General features: G+C 41.1%; 1 protein-coding gene across 6 annotated transcripts in view; it reads left to right on the top strand.

The window, feature by feature from the left end:
- The window catches only part of RAPGEF4 (Rap guanine nucleotide exchange factor 4), a 316,724-nt gene that overhangs the window by 161,892 nt on the left and 135,513 nt on the right, over positions 1 to 19,319 (top strand). For all 6 annotated transcript variants that reach the window (XM_070476011.1, XM_070476009.1, XM_020896336.2 and 3 more), the window contains 2 exons: positions 8,203 to 8,275; positions 12,318 to 12,337. In XM_070476011.1, coding sequence (XP_070332112.1) covers positions 8,203 to 8,275; positions 12,318 to 12,337 — 93 coding nt within the window. The remainder of the gene's footprint in view (positions 1 to 8,202; positions 8,276 to 12,317; positions 12,338 to 19,319) is intronic.

Raw genomic sequence — 19,319 nt, 5'->3', positions numbered from 1 at the left:
AAGAGCACTGATCCTTCATCTCACACTTAAACCCTCCCACAAGTCCTACCTCCTAACAACAATTACGTTGGGTGTTAGGATTTCAACATATGAATTTGAGGGGACGCATCCAGACCATAGCACCTCCCGAATCACCCCCCACCATCCGCCTCCTGCTCTGCCTGCTGCCCTTTATAAAGTACATTGTAGAGCAAGAAAGCAAAACCAAAATGTTGGTAGCTTCTTCTGCGTTCCTATGACAGTCTCAGGCTATGACTTTCTGTGAAATGCTCCTTTATTTTAGGTTTTTAAATGACTGATGCATCCTAATTCTGTGTCAACATTGAAACACTTACTTGAAATTTGCTTGTTCCCATGATATGTTTTACAATATTCTTGTTAGTTTCATAAGCACTGGGCTCGATCATTTTAAGTGAGAATGACCATATATCCATCACTTTGAAGACAAATATGGTTAAATAAAATGTCAATCAGTTGGTTTTTCTATAAACAAGGACGCAGCAGCTATGTAGAGACAGTGCTCATAATCTCATTTATACATTAGATGGACTGTGGTAAGTTCAGGCTTAGCAAAAAGAGAGGTGAGGAGGATTTCTTGTGCAGTAACAGCTACAGAGCCACTTATTTTATGACGAAATTAAGTAGCATTGACCTACTGTGTGTCTCTTCTTCTCCATTTGAATGTTTCTAAGAGAAGCTCATGGCTAACTCAGACAAAGTTGAGTGGCTGACTGAATCGCATGGCTAACTAAATCATACTCAAAGATGCAGGGTGTGCACTAACTTAAAATTATTAATATAATCATTCCAGTGAGCCCCCTGAAATCCCCCAACCTTTTAGTCATATTAAAAGTGCACGTGTGTTGAGTGTGCTTCAGCAAGAAATCTGAGTCTTTATTATAGTAAGTCTAAGTGGTTGGAGATTGTTTGGCCTTGAGGAACAAAGGGTCTTTACCACCCTCTGTCCACGTTCCTTTCTCTTCCTTCTCCCCCAGACTCAGGCCCCTTTGAGGGGCCACATCCAGGCCTGTCCTTCCCTTAAGGGCTTAATGCCTTTCTTGTTTTCCTGTCAAAACTGTTCTCCACACAGCAGCCAGAATGATCTTTTAAAAACACTTATCTGTCCTTATCACTTCTCCACTTAAACCACTTCCAGCTGTACTGAGATAACGTTCTAAACCTCCGTCGTGGCCTCCAAGCCTCGCTCTTTGGCCTGAGCACTGCTCTGTCCATAGTGACTTCCCCTCTCTTGCCAGACACACTGCTTTGTCTCCACACCACCCCTGTTCCCTCTACCAGGAAGCCCCCCTGGTTCTTACCTCCAAGCCTCCTCAGTCTCATATTCCATGTCCTTGCCCTGAGCGCCATATCTGAGCTTGCCCCACACTCCACCACCCAGCCACATTTTCAGTGTACATTTTGCCTTCTAGCTCCTGCACTGAGATGCCTGTATGATCAGATGAGAATGGCTGTCCCCTCACTAGATGCAAAGCCCATGAGAACCTCTCTATGAGAACCCCACTGTGCTTCTCTCATCCCCTTGATTGACTAAGTGAATGCATTTTCCCCTTCCTTTCCTTCAGGGCTAATCTGACTTCATCTCTGTGATTGAGCGAGGGCTGCCTAACTATATTCTTTGCAGCCCTGATCTCACCTGAGAGTACTCGAGGGTCCCTCCACCTTTTGGTTGGGAATCTCTGCACCTTCACAGGCCAGTAGGAGAGAGAATTTCAAACAGATTTTGGAGGGAGACTGTATTTGTTCACTTGCAGTATCATCTTACTCAGGCTTTACTCTAGGATTCCTAAGTGATTCAGGTTTGGAAAACTTCCTCCATTAGAGCTATTGTTGTCATTATCACCCTCCAAACTATAGCTCTTGCAGGTTGCTCATGGATTTAAAATGGCCATGAGTTGGCAAGCAGAATTTTGCCTCCATTTAGAAATAGCTGTAGTAGAGCCAAAGGATGAATTAAACATCACTGAAGAAGAGGCGATGAAAGTTCTTTGTGCCCTGTGAGGTCAATGCTATAGAAATCAAGAAACAAGGAAACAAAAGAAGTTGGCATAAGAGGTGAACTGGTCCAGCCAGTGACCTGCTGTGAGAGAAGCAGTCCACATGGCTCTAAAAGGGTAAACAGGAAAATTCTCCTGGGAGATTTCCCTTTACAACCACTTTGTGTTTCTCCCCTCTCATCTATGCTTCACACATTTAAAAATTCTCCAGATCTCTGGGATTTTAGAGCAATGTGCTATGTCCATTTCCCCACCATACCTTACATAGCATATGGATGATGTAAAGAAATAACTATTGCCAAGACACAGACAAAAAGCGGGGAGCCTAAATTTTATATCCCTGTTCTAAGTTATTCTACTGCATATTCAGGATATTTTCAGAAAAAGTCCAGGTGACTTGTCATTATATTTCATGAACTTGGCTTTAATACTTTGGGGGAATCTAGTACAGATGTGATGAATGGTACATGATGGCAGGACATAGCCCCACACCACTGATGCGGGCCCCTCTATTCTTGCCCAACCCTGGACACTGTCCGCCATGGGCTGTCATGAGTGTGTCCCTGTTCTGAGGACACGTGCATCCCTCCTACCCAGAGGTGTTTACAGCAAGGCCTGTCCATAGTCCTCATGACTTCCTGTTTGTCATGCTTTTCTAGTGCTGATATCCCAACCTAAGGATGGTATTTATGCTTTTCCTACAGCTTGATGATCTCCTAGGTAGATGGAGTTGGTGGCGAAAGGGGACAGTTGCTGGGAAGGCCTGTATTGGAAGTCGAGGTCCCTGCCTGGCTGCTGGGAACGTGGTGAAAGTGGCGCGCTGGCAGCCTAGATGCCTTGGCAGTGGGCAGCAGCTCAGAGAACATCTAGGAAAGGCCTCAGTGTATTAGGAAGGTCTCGACCTCCAGGGTGGGGAGTTCTGCCCTACAGGGACCCCTTCTTCTCTTGTCACAGAGGATTCAGCCAAGGTTCAAGCTGCCCACCTTCTTTTATTCTCTGTGAGTCCTGTTTGGCAAATTTTTTTTTTTTTAATGTGAGCCAGTTTTAAAGGCTTTATAGAATTTGTGACAATATTGCTTTTGTTTTATGTTTTTGGTTTTTTTTTGGCCATGAGGCCTGTAGGATCTTAACTCCCTGACCTGGGTTGCAACCTGCGCCTCCTGCATTGGAAGGTGAAGTCTTACCCACTGGTCTCCAGGGAGGTCCCCTGCTTGGCAAATTGAGACTGGCCTTCAGAATGTGACATGTCTCTACTATGCCTCCTCCTCCAGCACATGCCGCCCAACCTTTGTATCTGGCTGCTGGGCTACAGCTGGGCCATGTGGAGCCACTGTGTAGAGACGTGTTCCCTGCTCTGGGAGGGAGCGGCCAGGTTGGGGGTCCAGACTCTGGAGCAGAGTTGGGTTACCCCCAGCCTCCCTTGGCCTGGCGGCTGCTCTGACAGCCTTCCGGCCAGCGTTGCTCAGTGGCCTTGATGGGGTAGTGAAGGAGCTGAGAGATGGACCAGGTTTTAACTTTCCTGTCATACTTTTTCTTTTCTCAGTTTTCTCAGAAAACGTTAAGATAGCCAGTGGCACATCTCTCCCCTCCATCTAGGACAGGCTTCTGGCCTCTCTAGCCTGAGGACTTCTTCCATGCACTGATTTTGCCTTATAAACTGGCCAATTGTAATTTAGAGGATTTTTTTTAAAAGATTTTGTAAACCAAAACCAGTTCTGATGGCTACAGAGTTTTACTGATTTTTGTTCAGTTATTTCTAGGTTTACTCTCTTGTGCTCTTCCTTTCTCCTTGGACTATTTTACCACGTGGGTATGAAAATAGGCAGCATATTATAAAATGGCTTAAGAACATCTACTCTTTAAGATGTTATTTTTACAACTCCTTTTAGTAGACAGGTCAGTGGATGTATTGTGGGTCTTTATGTTGTGTGTGTATCAGCAGCCTCAGTAATAAGAAGTCACCTAGAGAGTATTTTTCTTTAAAGCTGGAGACTCTGCCTGGGATATATCGTCAAATGTATTGGGATTTGTTTGATCAGTTCTTGATTGTTTCTTCTCCTCCTCCTCATTATTATTATTTTTTTATTATCATCAGCAATCATTTATTAAGTCCTTAATATATGCTGGGCACTTTGGAGTTTATTTCTCATCCTTCCAGTGGCCCTGAAGGATAGGTGATGTTATCCCAAGTTCCTTACCCAGGAAACTAAGGTAACTTACTTAAGTTCACGTAGGTAGCATGTGGCAGAATCAGAATTGACTCCGTTCTTGTGTGATTCCAGCATCTGCACGCTTTCCATTACATTAGAGGCACTTGGGTTTTTCCACTGAAGTTCTCTGAATGCAGAGGAAATCAATACATAATGCCCGGGGTCTAGACCCTTTGTAGCTAGAAGCAGCCAGCAGCAAGCTCAAATTTCTTTGAAGTTGCATGCTTTAATCTTTAAAATGTATGCAAATTTAGTTTTCTGCTCCATAATATAAAAGTATAAAAGCAGTCCTTTCAACTACTTGACATAGAATAAAATTTAAGCTCTAGGAAGAGCTTCTGTTAACCCCTGTCACATCCCCTCTTGTCCTGCTGGGTGCTACACTGGGGGTCAGTACACCTCATTGAGAAGGTCAGCATTGCACTATGATGCATCTTAGTTAAATTCTTAGTTCTTCCGGTTTTGTTGGTAACTTGTCATTTGGCCAGTCTACAACCATAGATGTCTAACAGAGAATAGAATCCCTTTTTTTTTTTCCTTTTTTTAAAATTTGGAGAATAGTTGATTTACAATGTTGTATTAGTTTATGCTGTGAAGAAAAGTGAATCCATTATACGCATACATATATCCACTCTTTTTAAGATTCTTATCCCATATAGGCCGTTACAGAGTATTGAGTAGCATTTCCTATCCTCTACAGTAAGTCCTTATTAGTGATCTATTTTATATACAGTGCTACGTATCCGTCAGTCCCAAATCTCCCAATTTATTCCTCTGCCCCCTAACACTTCATAGGCAAATCCTAATTTGGTCTTTGTTGATTTCTTCATAGAAGAAGAAATGCCTTCTCTGGACGGCATCTTTCTGGCTAGGAGTTTAAAGATTATTTAATCTTACGGTTTGTAGACTTTAAATTTACAGAAGCAAAAGTCATCTTTCAAATGAAATAACTCTTGGAACTCTAAATTCTGTATCAGCTAAAAGTGAAGACACTCAAGTTGCCATAGGAGCTGAAGGCTCTGCTTACATGATGCCTTGCCTGAGGGTCCTCCAGGAGCTCAGGGTTCTGCAGAAATAGGTTTTAAACCCCATTTCACCTATGCTTTACCCTCCACCTCTGGCAGTCACTAGTCTAGTCTCTGTATCTATGAGTCTGCATTTTTTATATTCATGTATTTTGGATATTAACCCCTTATTAGATATATCATTTGTAAACATTTTCTGCCATTTAATAGCTTGCCTTTTCATTTTTTGATTATTTCCTTTGCCGTGCAAATACTTTTCAGTTTGATGTAGTCCCACTTACTGATTTTTGCTTTGGTTGCCTTTGCATTTGGTGTTAAATCCAAAAAAAACGTTGCCAAGACCAATGTCAAGGAGCCTACAGCCTATGATTTCTTCCAGGAGTTTTATGGTTTCACGTCTTGTGTTTGAGACTTGCATCCACTTTGAGTTAACTTTTGTGGAAGATTGTGGTCCAGCTTCATTCTTTTGCAAGTGGCTGTCCAGTTTGCCGGACATCATTTGTTCAGGAGTCTGTCCTTTCCCCACTGTATATTCTTGGCTCCTTTGTTGTAAATTAAGTGGCCATGTATGTATGCCTGGGTTTATTTGGGGGCACTCTTTTCTGTTCCATTCATCTATGTATCTAATAAGTTATTATAAGTTCAATTCAGCAATGACATATATAAAGCAATTAAACATTTGAACCTGACTGGATATTATGGAGATGTTACATTTCTTAGTTGAAATAGTGGTGTTATGGTTTTGTTTTGGGGGAAAAAAAGAATCCTTATCTTTTAGAGATTCCTATTGAAATATATGTGGATTAAATGATATGATATCTGGAATTGCTTCAGAATAACTCTGGAAGGGGCAAGTGGATAGGATTGTAGATGAAATAACATTAGTCATGAGTTAACAGTTATTGAGGCTGAGTGTTAAGTATGTGGTGTGAGATTCTATTTTTATATATGTATGAAAATTTCCATTCACATTCCAAAAGTCAACAGATATATATTGATTTTCTATTATGTGTAAGACAGAGTTCCCTGTGCTGTTGTAGGAGATTAAGGCTTTATAAGTGCAAAGGGCCTTGTCTGCCCATTCTCTGCAGTGAGCCCGGTGTCTAGGGCACAGTGAGGACACAGGAGGTGCTCAGCACATCTACATGCTGAAACTCAGCCCACACTCTGCTCCCTGGACGGCTGCTCTGTTTTCCCTTCCCAGGAGTGACAGCTCTGGTAACACGCTCCATGAGCAAACCCTAGACCCCATGCTATGGAGCTGAAGGAAGGCAGAGTCCTGTTCTTTTAGCAGTCAGGAAGGTGCTTCTGTCGAGTTCATGGAAATTGATTTCAAGGTACCCGAGACAAATGCATTTGCTGCATCCAAAACAACATTTCTAAGCAAACCAAAATTGCTCCTTTAATTTAACATGAATTATTTCTTTCAGGAGCCTGTTAATGGAGTTGCTAACAGTGAGAGGAATACCTCAAAAGATTGTGGGGGGTCATAGAACCTTCTTAGAACATAACCTAGCCCCCATCTGCTCTCTCTGAGCCTGTTTTTTTCAGAGTCCAGCATAACATTATGTCCAGAAATGTGCTTTGCTCCGTGCTTTCTCATGAGGAAGAAGAGTAGATGGTATCATAAGAAAAAGGAAAAGCAGAACAAGGAAATTATCAAAAGGAAATGTCAGGAATTCAGGGTGATGGATTGGTCCCATGGGTATGTTTGAGTGATTAGTTAACTCAGAGGCAGAGAAAAATCATGATTTTGAATGTCTGCATGCAGGTGTTAGTATAGTTGCCTCAGAAGGAGAAGAAAAAAGGATTAAAAAAAAAAAAGCTAGTCACATCTTGACTAGAAGAAGGCTCTTTTGAGAACTCATCAATGTTACATTACAAACACCATTCAAATCTACCAAATGGGCCAGATGGCTGCTCAAATACTGCGTGCTGCCAGCTGCCCATTGCTACAGATGAAGTCTTTTCTGCTGACGTTTGTGTAACCCACAAGCACGTTATGAAGTGTTGATTCTTTTGATGCTGTTTAACATTTATGTGCCATCGTAATTATAAACCATAAATATACATGACACCATGCAACAAATAAAATTGCCCAGCTTTCATTCTGCAAGGGGAGGAGGCTGTATTTATTACCTGAGAAGAGAGGATGTCTCGCACTCATATTCCATTCTTCGTAAATGTCACTTCTCTCTCACTGGGTGCTTGATCTGCTTGCTGTATGCTCACCAAGCCTTATTCCTTCAAAACAGCACAGACTCCCAGTGCTAATATATATCGCTGAGCCTCAGGTTTTAAAGCACGTCTGGACCAAAAGTCAGAGGGAGAAAATTCAGAAGGATCCAAATAGTTTTAAATGAAGCCAAACTATTCTATTTGACAACATACCACAGGTTCTTTGGAGGTCACATAACGGGCAGGTGTATAGTGTAAAAGGAAGCTAGCAAATGGTAGTGAATCAGCTTCTTTCACATCAGACACTTTCTAGAGATGCATTTCTTTTTGCTTTGAAAGGCAGCCGATTGAGTGCCATTCACCTGTTAGGAAGGTGGCGCTTTTATTTGTATCTGCATCTATAAAAACCAAATGTCTTTTTCCTACACAAAAGCCTGAGCCCATGTTTGGGAGAGTGAGAAGTCAGGCAGGAGGTGGAGGGGAGGGTAAAAGCCCACGTTGTTTGGTTAATCAATCACAAACACGTGAAGGAGTGGGCTACAATAGAACCCCCTACCCAGGCAGGGCCACTTTCAGTCTCATCCGGGAAGACCTCTTTAGAATACAGCATTTTTATTTTAGGCCACAGAGCCCAGACAGCACGCTTCATGGCTCTATAAATACAAGACTCAGATGCTTACTGACATCCAGCTTTTCTTCTTTTTAACATGTAAACACGTGAGTGCTCAAAGTGAGTAAATATCTGTGCACTGAGTTTACAATCTTGTCTTTCAGAAATATCGACAGTACATGGCAGGACTTCTGGCTCCTCCTTATGGTGTTATGGAAACGGGCTCTAACAATGACAGTAAGTGAAAAATATGAGCACTTGTATCTAAAAATTTGTCATGCGGTATGTGTTTTCATGTGACCAAAAAAATATGTCCAACACCAGCTTGACAGAATAAGTCTCCAGACTCCTTTGTGGATAAACAGACCCGCCAGCCCACTCTTGGGTTATTTTAAAAAATTGTTCCTACAGTATAATTATGTGGCCTTAGCTGATAGAGGGAGGTTTGCTCTGGTGCTTCTTGGAACTTCAGCATGCTTTCTCAAAGGACCTTCACCTTAAAGCATGGTTTGGGGACCCTTTTAAAAATGGGATTCATGAACGGTGTTTTCTCAGTCACATGTAGACACCTGAGTGCCCCACCTCTTGCTTATTTTGATGCTGTTAAAGCAGCATGAATCATTCTTTATTCTTCTTAAATCGTGCTCTCTTCAAATTCTGAGCCTTTTGTAGGAGACTGGTCTCTGGCTGCTCATAAAGGAAGTTTTTCTCTGTGATACTCTTTCCTAATGGGTGCCCACTAGACTTAAAGTAATTTTGTGTCCTGAGTCTATCTGGTCACGCATGTTGGAAACATCTTTTTAGCACTCAGTACTATCCCTGGGAGTTGCTTATTGAGGCTCTGGGTCCCTTGACTTGGCTCTTATCCATGTATGTGTGACAAGGCAGCAAGCCCTGGGGTTTCTGATGCTGTAGCACCTCAACGCTGACACTGATGGATCAAGCAGTGCTTCCACTGCAGGCATCTCAGAGCCAGAGTCACCCTTCATGTCTTCCTGAATACCTCCTTGAATTCCTACTCTCTCGCTCAAACTGATCACTCTCTACAGGTGGCCCTTCTCGCTTGATCAGGCTCTGAAGTGAGCTCCCTTCCCCTCTGTTTCATGCTTCTGGGCAGCCTGTGCATTCTCCTTCTCAGTTTCTCTTCTGTCCTTGGAGAGGTGGATGTTGGAGGACAGTCTTTCTTTCCTTTCATTTCTTCTCCTGTTCTTGATTTTTCTCTTCTGGCTGATCTAGGGATGATCAGTAACCAAGTTGGAAATCCCAGTTGTGCTGTCTCCTAGGTGTGTGGCTTCTGGCAAGGCACTTAATGTCTCTGTGCCTCAGTTTCCTTATAGGATTGTTTTGAAGACTGAAAGAAGTGCATGCATCGAATGTTTAGAAGGATGCATGCATGTATGTGTGCTCAGTCACTTCCAAGTCTTTGCAACCCCATGGTTTTGTAGCCTACCAGGCTCCTCTGTCCGTGGGATTTTCCCAGCAAGAATGCAGGAGTGGGTTGCTATTTCCTCCTCCAAGGCATCTTCCCGACCCAGGGATCAAACCCACATCTCCTGTTTCAGCAGGCAGATTTTTAACACTGCCCCACCTGGGAATCTCCATTTAGAAGGGCACTGGGCATATAATAAGAACCCAAATGATGTGAGCTACTATTTTCTCAACACCAGTGACTCTTTAACCCCTCAAAGTCTGACTTCCAACTCGAACCATCTAAATTGTCCAGTGACCAACCAATAACCAGACTGTCATTACTATTCCCCATTCTCTGTGACTGAGTAAGAGTTTCACGTTCAGTCTCCATTCTCCCTTGGGTCCCATGCTCCACTGAGTTACCTTGGTTTTCTCATGTCTCTCTGGCCACTTATATTCTTGTCTCTTTCATGGGTGCTTCTCCCCCTCATCTGGAAATTCAGTCTCTACTCGAGTCCAGCCTTGGCTGTTTTTCTTTTTTTTTCTCTATACTCTCCCCTCTATTGTTGCATCTCTTCTTGCAACTGATACAAATCCTTCTTGAAACCAGTACCTCCATTTGAGTCTTACAAAAGGCAGCCTAACTTTCCAAATGACAGCTCGTTTTCTATCCACCAGGTCGTCCTGCTGGTCTCATGCACTCACAGTGTTGATGATGGAGCACATGGTGATTCCCACAAACCATCCTTCTGCTGAAAGCCTACTTCCAATCATAACCAGTGTCCTCCCATACCAGGTGCTAGGCCTCCACTGTTTGGAGCCCTCCCTTCTCTCACCTCCACCTACTGAGGTTAATCACTGGTCCATCCCTTGCTCCTTCCTCTACAGTGCTCATAAGCTTTCCTCTCCCTCCCTGCTGCAGCCCCCTGGCTGAGGGCCTCGTCGCCCTTGACCCGAGAGCAAAGATGGCTCAGTGGCTATGAATCTTCATTATTTCACCCTTGGTTTACCCTATACCTGACTTACACAGAACTTTTTCAATTTACTTTTTATTATGACAAATTTCAAACATACAAGATGATACAGTTAACACCTGCATTTTCATCAATTTGATTTAATTAATAGTAATCTTTAATCCTTGAATGTGATTATTATTAACTTGGTAGGTATTTTCATACAATCATTTTGCCATATTTTCTTCTTCTAGTCATATATATACATTTCAGCGGACGGTTTTGAAAATGTAGACTTTTCCATGCAAAAACCACACCATTATCACACCCAATTGCTAGTATGATTTTCCTTAATAAGAGCCCCCACTGAATCCAAGTCCAAATTTCCCCAACGGAATGTCTTTGGACTTCAATCAAGGACCCATGTCATTGCCTCCAGTTTCTATATCTTAAATGTCTTTTAATTTTGAAAAGTCCCTTCCTTTCTTTTTCTTGTTCGTTTCACTCTGTTGCTCCGAACCTTTAATGATGGCCCACTGCCAGTCATAGAAAGTGAAATTCTAAGACTGCTGATGCTTTAGCCCAACTTTCAGGTTCCTACATGGCCTGAGATCACCTTTTCAATATTGTTTCTCTACAGATACCCTAATTTCTATCCACTCCAATATGATGATGACAACTGCATTTGTCTTATTAAACCTCCTAGAAAGTAAGCTTCTGTTACAACCCTGTATCTCCTCATTCTGTCAGATCTAGTCTTTACAAGTGGTTGTTGGATGGGTAGAGGGATAAATGGCTAGATGGATTCAAGATGAATTTCTGAGTGCTGACATTGGGATACCCTTACGCTTTCTGAGAGATCTGGGAAGTGATGGCAAACATGTTCGTTAATACTCTCTGTTTGAGAGAACAACCCTCTTCATCCCCTTGTTTTCTGTCAGAGCTTTAATGTCCTGATACTATCCCAGTTTGGGGGTCAAAATTTAATTAGGGTATGTTTCCCAGTAATCTATTCCTTTCTTCCCTCTCCTGCTTACTGCTGTCTATTAGGATGGGCGCTTGGTGCTTTTAATGCCAATATTTTAAGTCCTGTGTGGCTCCTTATTAAAAACATTGAGTGAATGAGTGTTAGTTGCTCAGATCTGTCTGACTCTTTGTGACCCCATGGACTGTAGCCCACCAGGCTCCTCTGTCCATGGAATTCTCCAGGCCAGAATCTGGGGTGGGTAGCTGTTCCCTTCTGCAGGGGATCTTCTCAACCCAGGGATCGAACCCAGGTCTCCCACCTAGCAGGCAGATTCTCTACCATCTGAGCCAGTGTTTGTAAATGGGGGAATGGATGAATGATTAACTTATTTGCTAAGAAGATTGAGACATCCCTGGAAACAGCAATTGCTGTGATCACATCTGACTTGAAAGTAGCAAGAGTTGACTGTGCCCAAAATAAAAATTGTGTGCTGGCGGTTTTTATGTGCAACTTGACCCCAAGTTCAGATCCCTGGAATGGTGTGAGGTGGTTTGCCTTGTAAAAATATAACAGTTGCAACTTAAGAGTTTGGCATGTTTTTCTAAAATTCTGAGTGTTCTGATGCTCAAGACAGAGAACTGGTTGCTCGCATGGTGTAAAATAAGCAGGGATGGATTTTTACCTCTAGGAGAGTAAAGCATATGGTAGAAAAGCAAAATAAGCATGAGATTTTGTTGTCTGGCACATAGCCCTGCTCTGATTCATTGGTTTGTTTATGTTACAGATTTTGGTAGGTGCTGCTATTTTTCCAAGCAGCGTTATGTACATTTTTATGGAAAGACAAATTGAAAACATCAAATTTTTACTTGGTTTGATTCAGCAAGGGATTTAATTTCCACTTTACAAGCTGATCTTCTAACTCATGTTCTTTCTCTCTTTCCTCTTCTAGGGATTCCTGACAAGGAGAACGTGAGTAACTACTCTCTCTCTCTGCCTAATTTCTAAAAACTGTCATAAGGTAAAAAAAATAATTGTGGTAACCCTATCAACAAAGAGAGCTCTTTATCCATATTCAAAAGAATCATAAATATTTTCTAATCTTATTCTGGCATCTTTGGGTGAGTCACTGTGAAATATGAAGTGGAGAAGGTCAATGGCTTTGACATAGTCATCACATGTCCTTGATATTAACTAGTACGAAGAAAGGTTATCCTAGGGGCAAACGTTGCTAAGTGTTGTGTTTCTCCCATGATGCATATATGGAAGTAGAGCCAATCATTAGTTTAATGGCACATAGAAAATAAACTGTTTCTCCTTAATAGGAATATAAAATATGAAATTTGAGGCCAGTTGATTGTATAAATGCACCCAAATACATTAGAGTTAATGTTTCTCTTTGGAAGTCAAAAATAATGAATTATCTAATTAGTTAGGGCAAACAGGTAAGAGACTAGGTGGTTTAGGATAAACCTTTTACCAAGAACCAGTTCCAAGTACTCCTTCTAAGGCTGGTAGTGGTATAGCTGCATTGTCTTTGCATGCAAATAATAATATTAATGATATTAACTGGAATCTAAATTGAGACAACAATATGGAAGGGTTAATGTGGAGGTGTATAATGCTTAATCTGAAGTGGTGCTTGATGGTTCTGAGATGTATCAGCTTACTGAGTGCCTCGGTTGCTGTACCCGGGGGCAGTGTTACAGAACTGTCACCCTTTTCTATTTTCCCCCTGCTTTTTGTCCTGTGTCTGTGGTAACTTCAGACTATTTCTGTACTCCTTTTCAGAGGTCTGACTCTAGCTTTCTTTAGGTCTTCCTGTTTTCATAATGTTGGTTTTAAAGGGATGGTGGGGAATTCTGACCCACTGCTGTACCATCACAAACTTGGGTTCAAGACCTAGCAATGTCACTTCAAATGTCACATCAAATCCTCATTGGTTGGGTTCAGCAGAGGACTTCAGTTCCTAGTTGTGGGGCTTTGTGCAAGCCTCTTGACTTCTCTAAATATCCTTGCCTCGTCTTTAAAATATGGATATTGGTTGTGATTATCTTAAGAGGCCATCATGAATATTAAATACGATAATCTGTGGCAAGTTTAGAGATTCATACAGTAGAGCTCAGTAAATGTGAAGACTGTTATAATCATTATTTTATCAAGTCTATATCACTTACTACCTATTTTTTCTCCTCTGAAAAATATCCTACCCTTTATAAAGTAATTATCCTTTTACATCTTATGGCTCTCTTTAACCTTGAAAGACATTTGGTCCTGTTGAAAGCATCCATGGAGACATTTGGTCCATGCCAAAAAGACCTTGTTATTTGTCCTTTCCAAAATCACTTGTCATGGACCAAATATGCGTATGTGCTTTTTTAGATATAACCAAATTTCAAGGACCTTTTGGTGTGGACCAAGTGTCCACATGACATCTTTGACATAAACAAATGTCTCCTCAGTTCAGTTCAGTTGCTCAGTTGTGTCTGACTCTTTGCGACCCCATTATCACAGCACGCCAGGCCTCCCTGTCCATCACCAACCCCTGGAGTTTACTCAAACTCATGTCCATTGAGTCTGTGATGCCACCCAGCCATCTCATCCTCTGTCATCCCCTTCTCCTCCTGCCCCCAATCCCTCCCAGCATCAGGGTCTTTTCCAATGAGTCAGCTTTTTGCCTAGGTGGACAAAGTATTGGAGTTTCAGCTTCAGCATCAGTCCTTCCAATGAACACCCAGGACTGATCTCCTTTAGGATGGACTTGTTGGATCTCCTTGCAGCCCAAGGGACTCTCAAGAGTCTTCTTCAACACCACAGTTCAAAAGCATCAATTTTTTGGTGCTCAGCTTTCTTCACAGTCCAACTCTCACATCCATACATGACCACTGGAAAAACCTTAGGCTTGACTAGATGGACCTTTGTTGGCAAAGTAATGTCTCTGCTTTTTAATATGCTTTCTAGGTTGGTCATAACTTTCCTTCCAAGGAGCAAGCATCTTTTAATTTCATGGCTGCACTCACCATCTGCAGTGATTTTGGAGCCCCCAAAAATAAAGTCTGACATTGTTTCCACTGTTTCCCCATCTATTTCCCATGAAGTGATGGGACCAGATGCCATGATCTTAGTTTTCTGAATGTTGAGCTTTAAGCCAACTTTTTCACTCTCCTCTTTCACTTTCATCAAGAGGCTTTCTAGTTCTTCACTTTCTGCCATAAGGGTGTTGTCATCTGCATATCTGAGGTTATTGATATTTCTCCCGGCAGTCTTGATTCCAGTTTGGGCTTCTTCCAGCCCAGCGTTTCTCATGATGTACTCTGCATATAAGTTAAATAAGCAGGGTGACAATATACAGCCTTGACGTACTCCTTTTCCTATTTGGAACCAGTCTGTTGTTCCATGTCCAGTTTTAACAGTTGCCTCCTGACCTGCAAATAGGTTTCTCAAGAGGTGGGTCAGATGGTCTGGTATTCCCATCTCTTTCAGAATTTTCCACAGTTTATTGTGATCCACACAGTCAAAGTCTTTGACATAGTCAATAAAGCAGAAATAGATGTTTTTCTGGATCTCTCTTTCTTTTTTGATGACCAGCGGATATTGGCAATTTGATCTCTGGTTCCTCTGCCTTTTCTAAAACCAGCTTGAACATCTACCCCTTCTTAAAATACCTTCGTTCAGTGAACCTTTGTAATGGTATTTTGCTATTAAAAATATATCTTTGCATATTGAGTAAAGCTCTAGGTTCATGGAGAGTCTGAAAGTAACCTTTAGACTCTAAAGTAATCGAACTTGGTATCATTTTGGACATGGATATTCCAAAGCACATTGTAATAAATAATATGTGGATAATGAGCTAAATAAAGATGCTAAAAGGGCCTGGTGCTTCCCCATCAAGGAATGTTCAGTGGTGTGGAGAGCACACCCAGAATGGCCAGGCCCTAGGAGGTCTCAAATATTCTAATCTTCAAAAGGAAGCTCAGTCTCTCTTAGACACCCGGTGACCTTTAGGTTGGACCTCCCTGCAGTGGGACAACAGACAACGTCCTAAGTAGACAGCCTACCAGCTGTCACATAGCTCTCTTCATGACAGAAGAATTTGAAGTTCACAGAAAGTCAGATACAAGGACTTTAACAGCATCTTGCCCTCAAAGATTTAAGGGGCTGGCCAGGCTCTCTGCCCAGTAACTAGTCATCATACATGCTTATTTGTATTTGTTTGGGTCATTCTATGTCAAATTCTCTAGTAAAAGGAAGCATAGTTTTTCTCTATCAGTAAGTAGGGTGGATAGAATGTCAGTGCTTGTTATTCAGAAAGCTCGCCAATGCCATCAGTCAAAATAAAGCAAATAAGATGAAAGACATTCATGAGTAGGGTTGAAGTTCTAGAAAGATAAAAGGAAGCCTAAGAGCCTTAAAGTGGTGTTAATTGAATTACTTCCTTTATAAGAGACAAGTTGTATTTGGATGATTTCTTTTATCCTTTACCTTCTTTACATGCAGAGCAATATTATAGACCCTTTATGTTTCTCTAATAGCAATAATATGCCTGTGGACTGAAACAAAAGCACTTAGGCTATTGTCTCAGTGTCCAAACAGATTCTTTGTGTAAAGGATATATTCTTTTTTCTAGCTCCTGCTCTTGATTTTTTTAATCACCATGTTTAACTTCTAATCCAATATCAGACATCAGTAAGTGGTGTTTTGAGCTGCCTTACCAGCTGTATTTTATTTTTGGACCCAGGCTTACCTTTCATAAAAAGAACTTTCTTTTCATAAGTTGCACTTTTCATAGAAATAAATAGGCTGACAGCTAACCTGCTGGAATATTTTGCTTACTACTTACTGTAATTGATAGAAAAACATCATTCAACTTTAGGTCACACCAAATACTGGAACCTGTAAAATAATTGATAACATTATTAGAAAAATGACCATTGAACTAATAAAGCAAGGAAACCATTTTGGCGTGGTTGCAGTTGTTTAAGGCCTTTGGTTTTCTTCTCTTTGATCTGTTTAAGTTTTCTTTTTTTCTGTCTCCTATAAGTGCCATACCTGACTGACCATGTTTAACACAGAAAGTAAAAATAATCACAATGAAAAGAAAGCTTTCTAGTTGAATGTTAGGGTTGCCCTTTGAAAAAATGAACTTGTCTATAATATTTTCTGCCTAGATAGACTTTGTTGCTTATTGTGCTCCATTCTTTTGAGAGGCAACTGCTAAGGAGTTTTGTAGTTTTAGAAAGTTATACATTTCTTCCTCAGTATGGAAGGAGCCAGAAAATAGACTCAGGTGGATACTAAGAAAAAATGCCATTTCTGATTTACAAACATCTTGTTTCTAAAAGGATCATTTGAGATCTTCGTTTTTTAGGCAGTGTGATTAACAAGCTTCTTGTGAAGTATGCAAGGATACTTTCCCAACACAAAGCACTATCAGCTCAGAGCCCAAGAATTTCCCAAGGCCTGGAAGAAATGATGCCAGTAGTTAATAACAAGCAAGCCTGGGGGTCTTGCAAAACTATTTGGTAGGTCTTTTTTTAAGAAGATTACTTAAGCTTCCCAAACTTAAAAAAAGATCATGGGTTATTTATATGAAGAATAATTTTGGAAATTATTATAAAGACGTAAGCTTTTAAATGGCAAATGGTACGGACATAGTTTACGTGCTTTGTGAAAATTCTCATTAAGGAGAGGGCAGTAGAAGAATAAATAGCAAGTAACTATTAGGGTCAATAGGTTAGCAAGTTTAGGAATTTTTAGGGACTATAATAACATCTCTATTGTTGCTCTTCTTCAAGGTTAGAGAAAGCAAATCAGAGTGTTTTCCACTAATTAAATCTTATTTTAGCATTATAGATTCGCTGTGATTCTCGGCCAGATGAAGAAAAAGGAAATTGTGTATTTTTACAGAAACTTAAAACATATTTTTTAAAAAATTTAAAAACTCCATAGAGAGTTCCCTAGTGGTCCAGTGGTTAAGACTTCATGTTCCAATGCAGGGGTATAGGTTAGGTCCCTGTTCAGGGAGCTGAGATCCCGCATGCCTTACAGCCAAAAATCAAAACATAAAATGAACAATATTGTAACAAATTAAATAAAGACTTTAAAAATGGTCCACATTTAAAAAAAAATCTTTAAAAAATAAAGAAGATCCCATGTTGTTGTTATTCAGTCACTAAGTCATGTCTGACTCTGTGAACCCATGGACTGCAGCACGCCAGGCTTCCCTGTCCTTCACCATCTCCCGGAGCTTGCTCAAACTCATGTCCATTGAGTCAGTGATGCCATCCAACCATCTCATCCCTTCTCCTCTTGCCTTCAGTCTTTCCCAGCATCAGGGTCTTTTCCAATGAGTCAGTTCTTCACATCAGGGAACCAAAGCATTGGAGCTTCAGCTTCAGCACCAGTCCTTCCAATGAATATTCAGGGTTGAATTTTTTTTAGGATTGACTGGTTTGATCTCCTTGTTGTCCAAGACCTTTCATCTCCAGCTTTCAAACTGAATTAAAACCAATGGCATATGGTGGAATACAGTTTTAAAATCCTGCTTTAAAACATGACTAGTAGGCATCCAGAGTTTATCAGGACACCTTGGCCAGAGTTCACAGCTTTGCCCTAGGAGCCATGTCCCTCTCTTCTAGAGTGAGAATGGTCTAACCAGCACCATCACACGCTGAAACAATACACATGTGACTAGCTGAGGGTGCGATGCTCTACACAGGAGAGCTAACCAACCAAATGCTGAAAGCAGGAAATCCCGAGCTGCTCATTTTCATTCTGAAGGACAAGTTGCTTATCACCAAAGTGAAGATTAGATTTAGCAGTGTTGCTGGCCCCAAACTATGCATTGTGCAGTGTGTACACACTCATTCCTTAGCTAGCCTATTAGGAAGCAGAGCTCAGTGAGCAAAGAATGGCTTTGCACCACCTCCTGGGAAAAACAGCCTCTTAGTGTCCAAGGTGGCAAGGACAACTTCAGCTCTTGGTCTCTGAAGAAATGTTTGTCTCTGTGTTTGTGAGTTATGTATTTTATGGGGCAGGAGGCCATTGCTCAATTTCTTTCTGCTGCTTATACCATCTCTTCCTCTCCTCATATAAAAGCTGATCCATGTTTTTTTTTCCTCTCTCTCTCTAGCTTCTGCAGTGGTATCCTGATTGAATTTTTTTTTCCTCTTTTTTAATTTTATTGGAATAGAGTTTGTTTACCATGTTGTTAGTTTCAGGTATACATCAAAGGGATTCAGTTATACATATATTCGTTCTTCTCAGATTCTTTTCTCTTAGACGTTGTCACAGAATACAGAGTTCCCTATATACAGGGAATTATAGAGTGTCTATAGAGTAGGTCCTTGTTGGTTATCTATGTTATATGCAGTAGTTACATGTGTGTTCATCCCTAGCTCCTGGTTTGTCCCTCCCCCACCGTGTTTCCCTATTGGTAAACCTGAGTTTGTTTTTGATATCTATAAGTCTGTTTCTATTTCTGATTGAATTTTTAAGATGATGTATAGTTGTCCTTCCTCTGCATAGTAAATAGTTAATGCAGGGAACTCTCTGATGATCTGATCTTCTGCTATCAGTTAAGCCATGTGTTTGTAATGTTCTCGCCAGTGTTCACAGGACTGGCTTGCTGTGAGTTTGCTTGATAAAAGGGTATCTTTTTGGGTGTATTGAGGTGATGGTTCCTTAATATATTTTAGACTTACTTTTATAATATTATGAATGATATTTGGTGACTGATCCAGTGCTCTCATGTTAGTGTGTCTACATTTTCATGGAGCAGAACTTTTGAAGGCTGCAGTCACGCTACTGGTCTCCTAGGACTGCCACTGAGTTACACCATGTAACGCTGCTTTGAATATGTTCTCGGTCTTTTCTGTAATCAGAATTTGACTTGAGCAGATATCACAGAGAACCTGAGAAGTGTTTAATGGTTGAAAGTAATAATCATTAAAGA

Source organism: Odocoileus virginianus, chromosome 13 (genome assembly GCF_023699985.2).
Source record: "Odocoileus virginianus isolate 20LAN1187 ecotype Illinois chromosome 13, Ovbor_1.2, whole genome shotgun sequence".
NCBI lineage: Eukaryota > Metazoa > Chordata > Mammalia > Artiodactyla > Cervidae > Odocoileus > Odocoileus virginianus.
The sequence above is the reverse complement of the archived record's forward strand: the minus strand, read 5'-3'. Positions and strand labels throughout refer to the sequence as shown.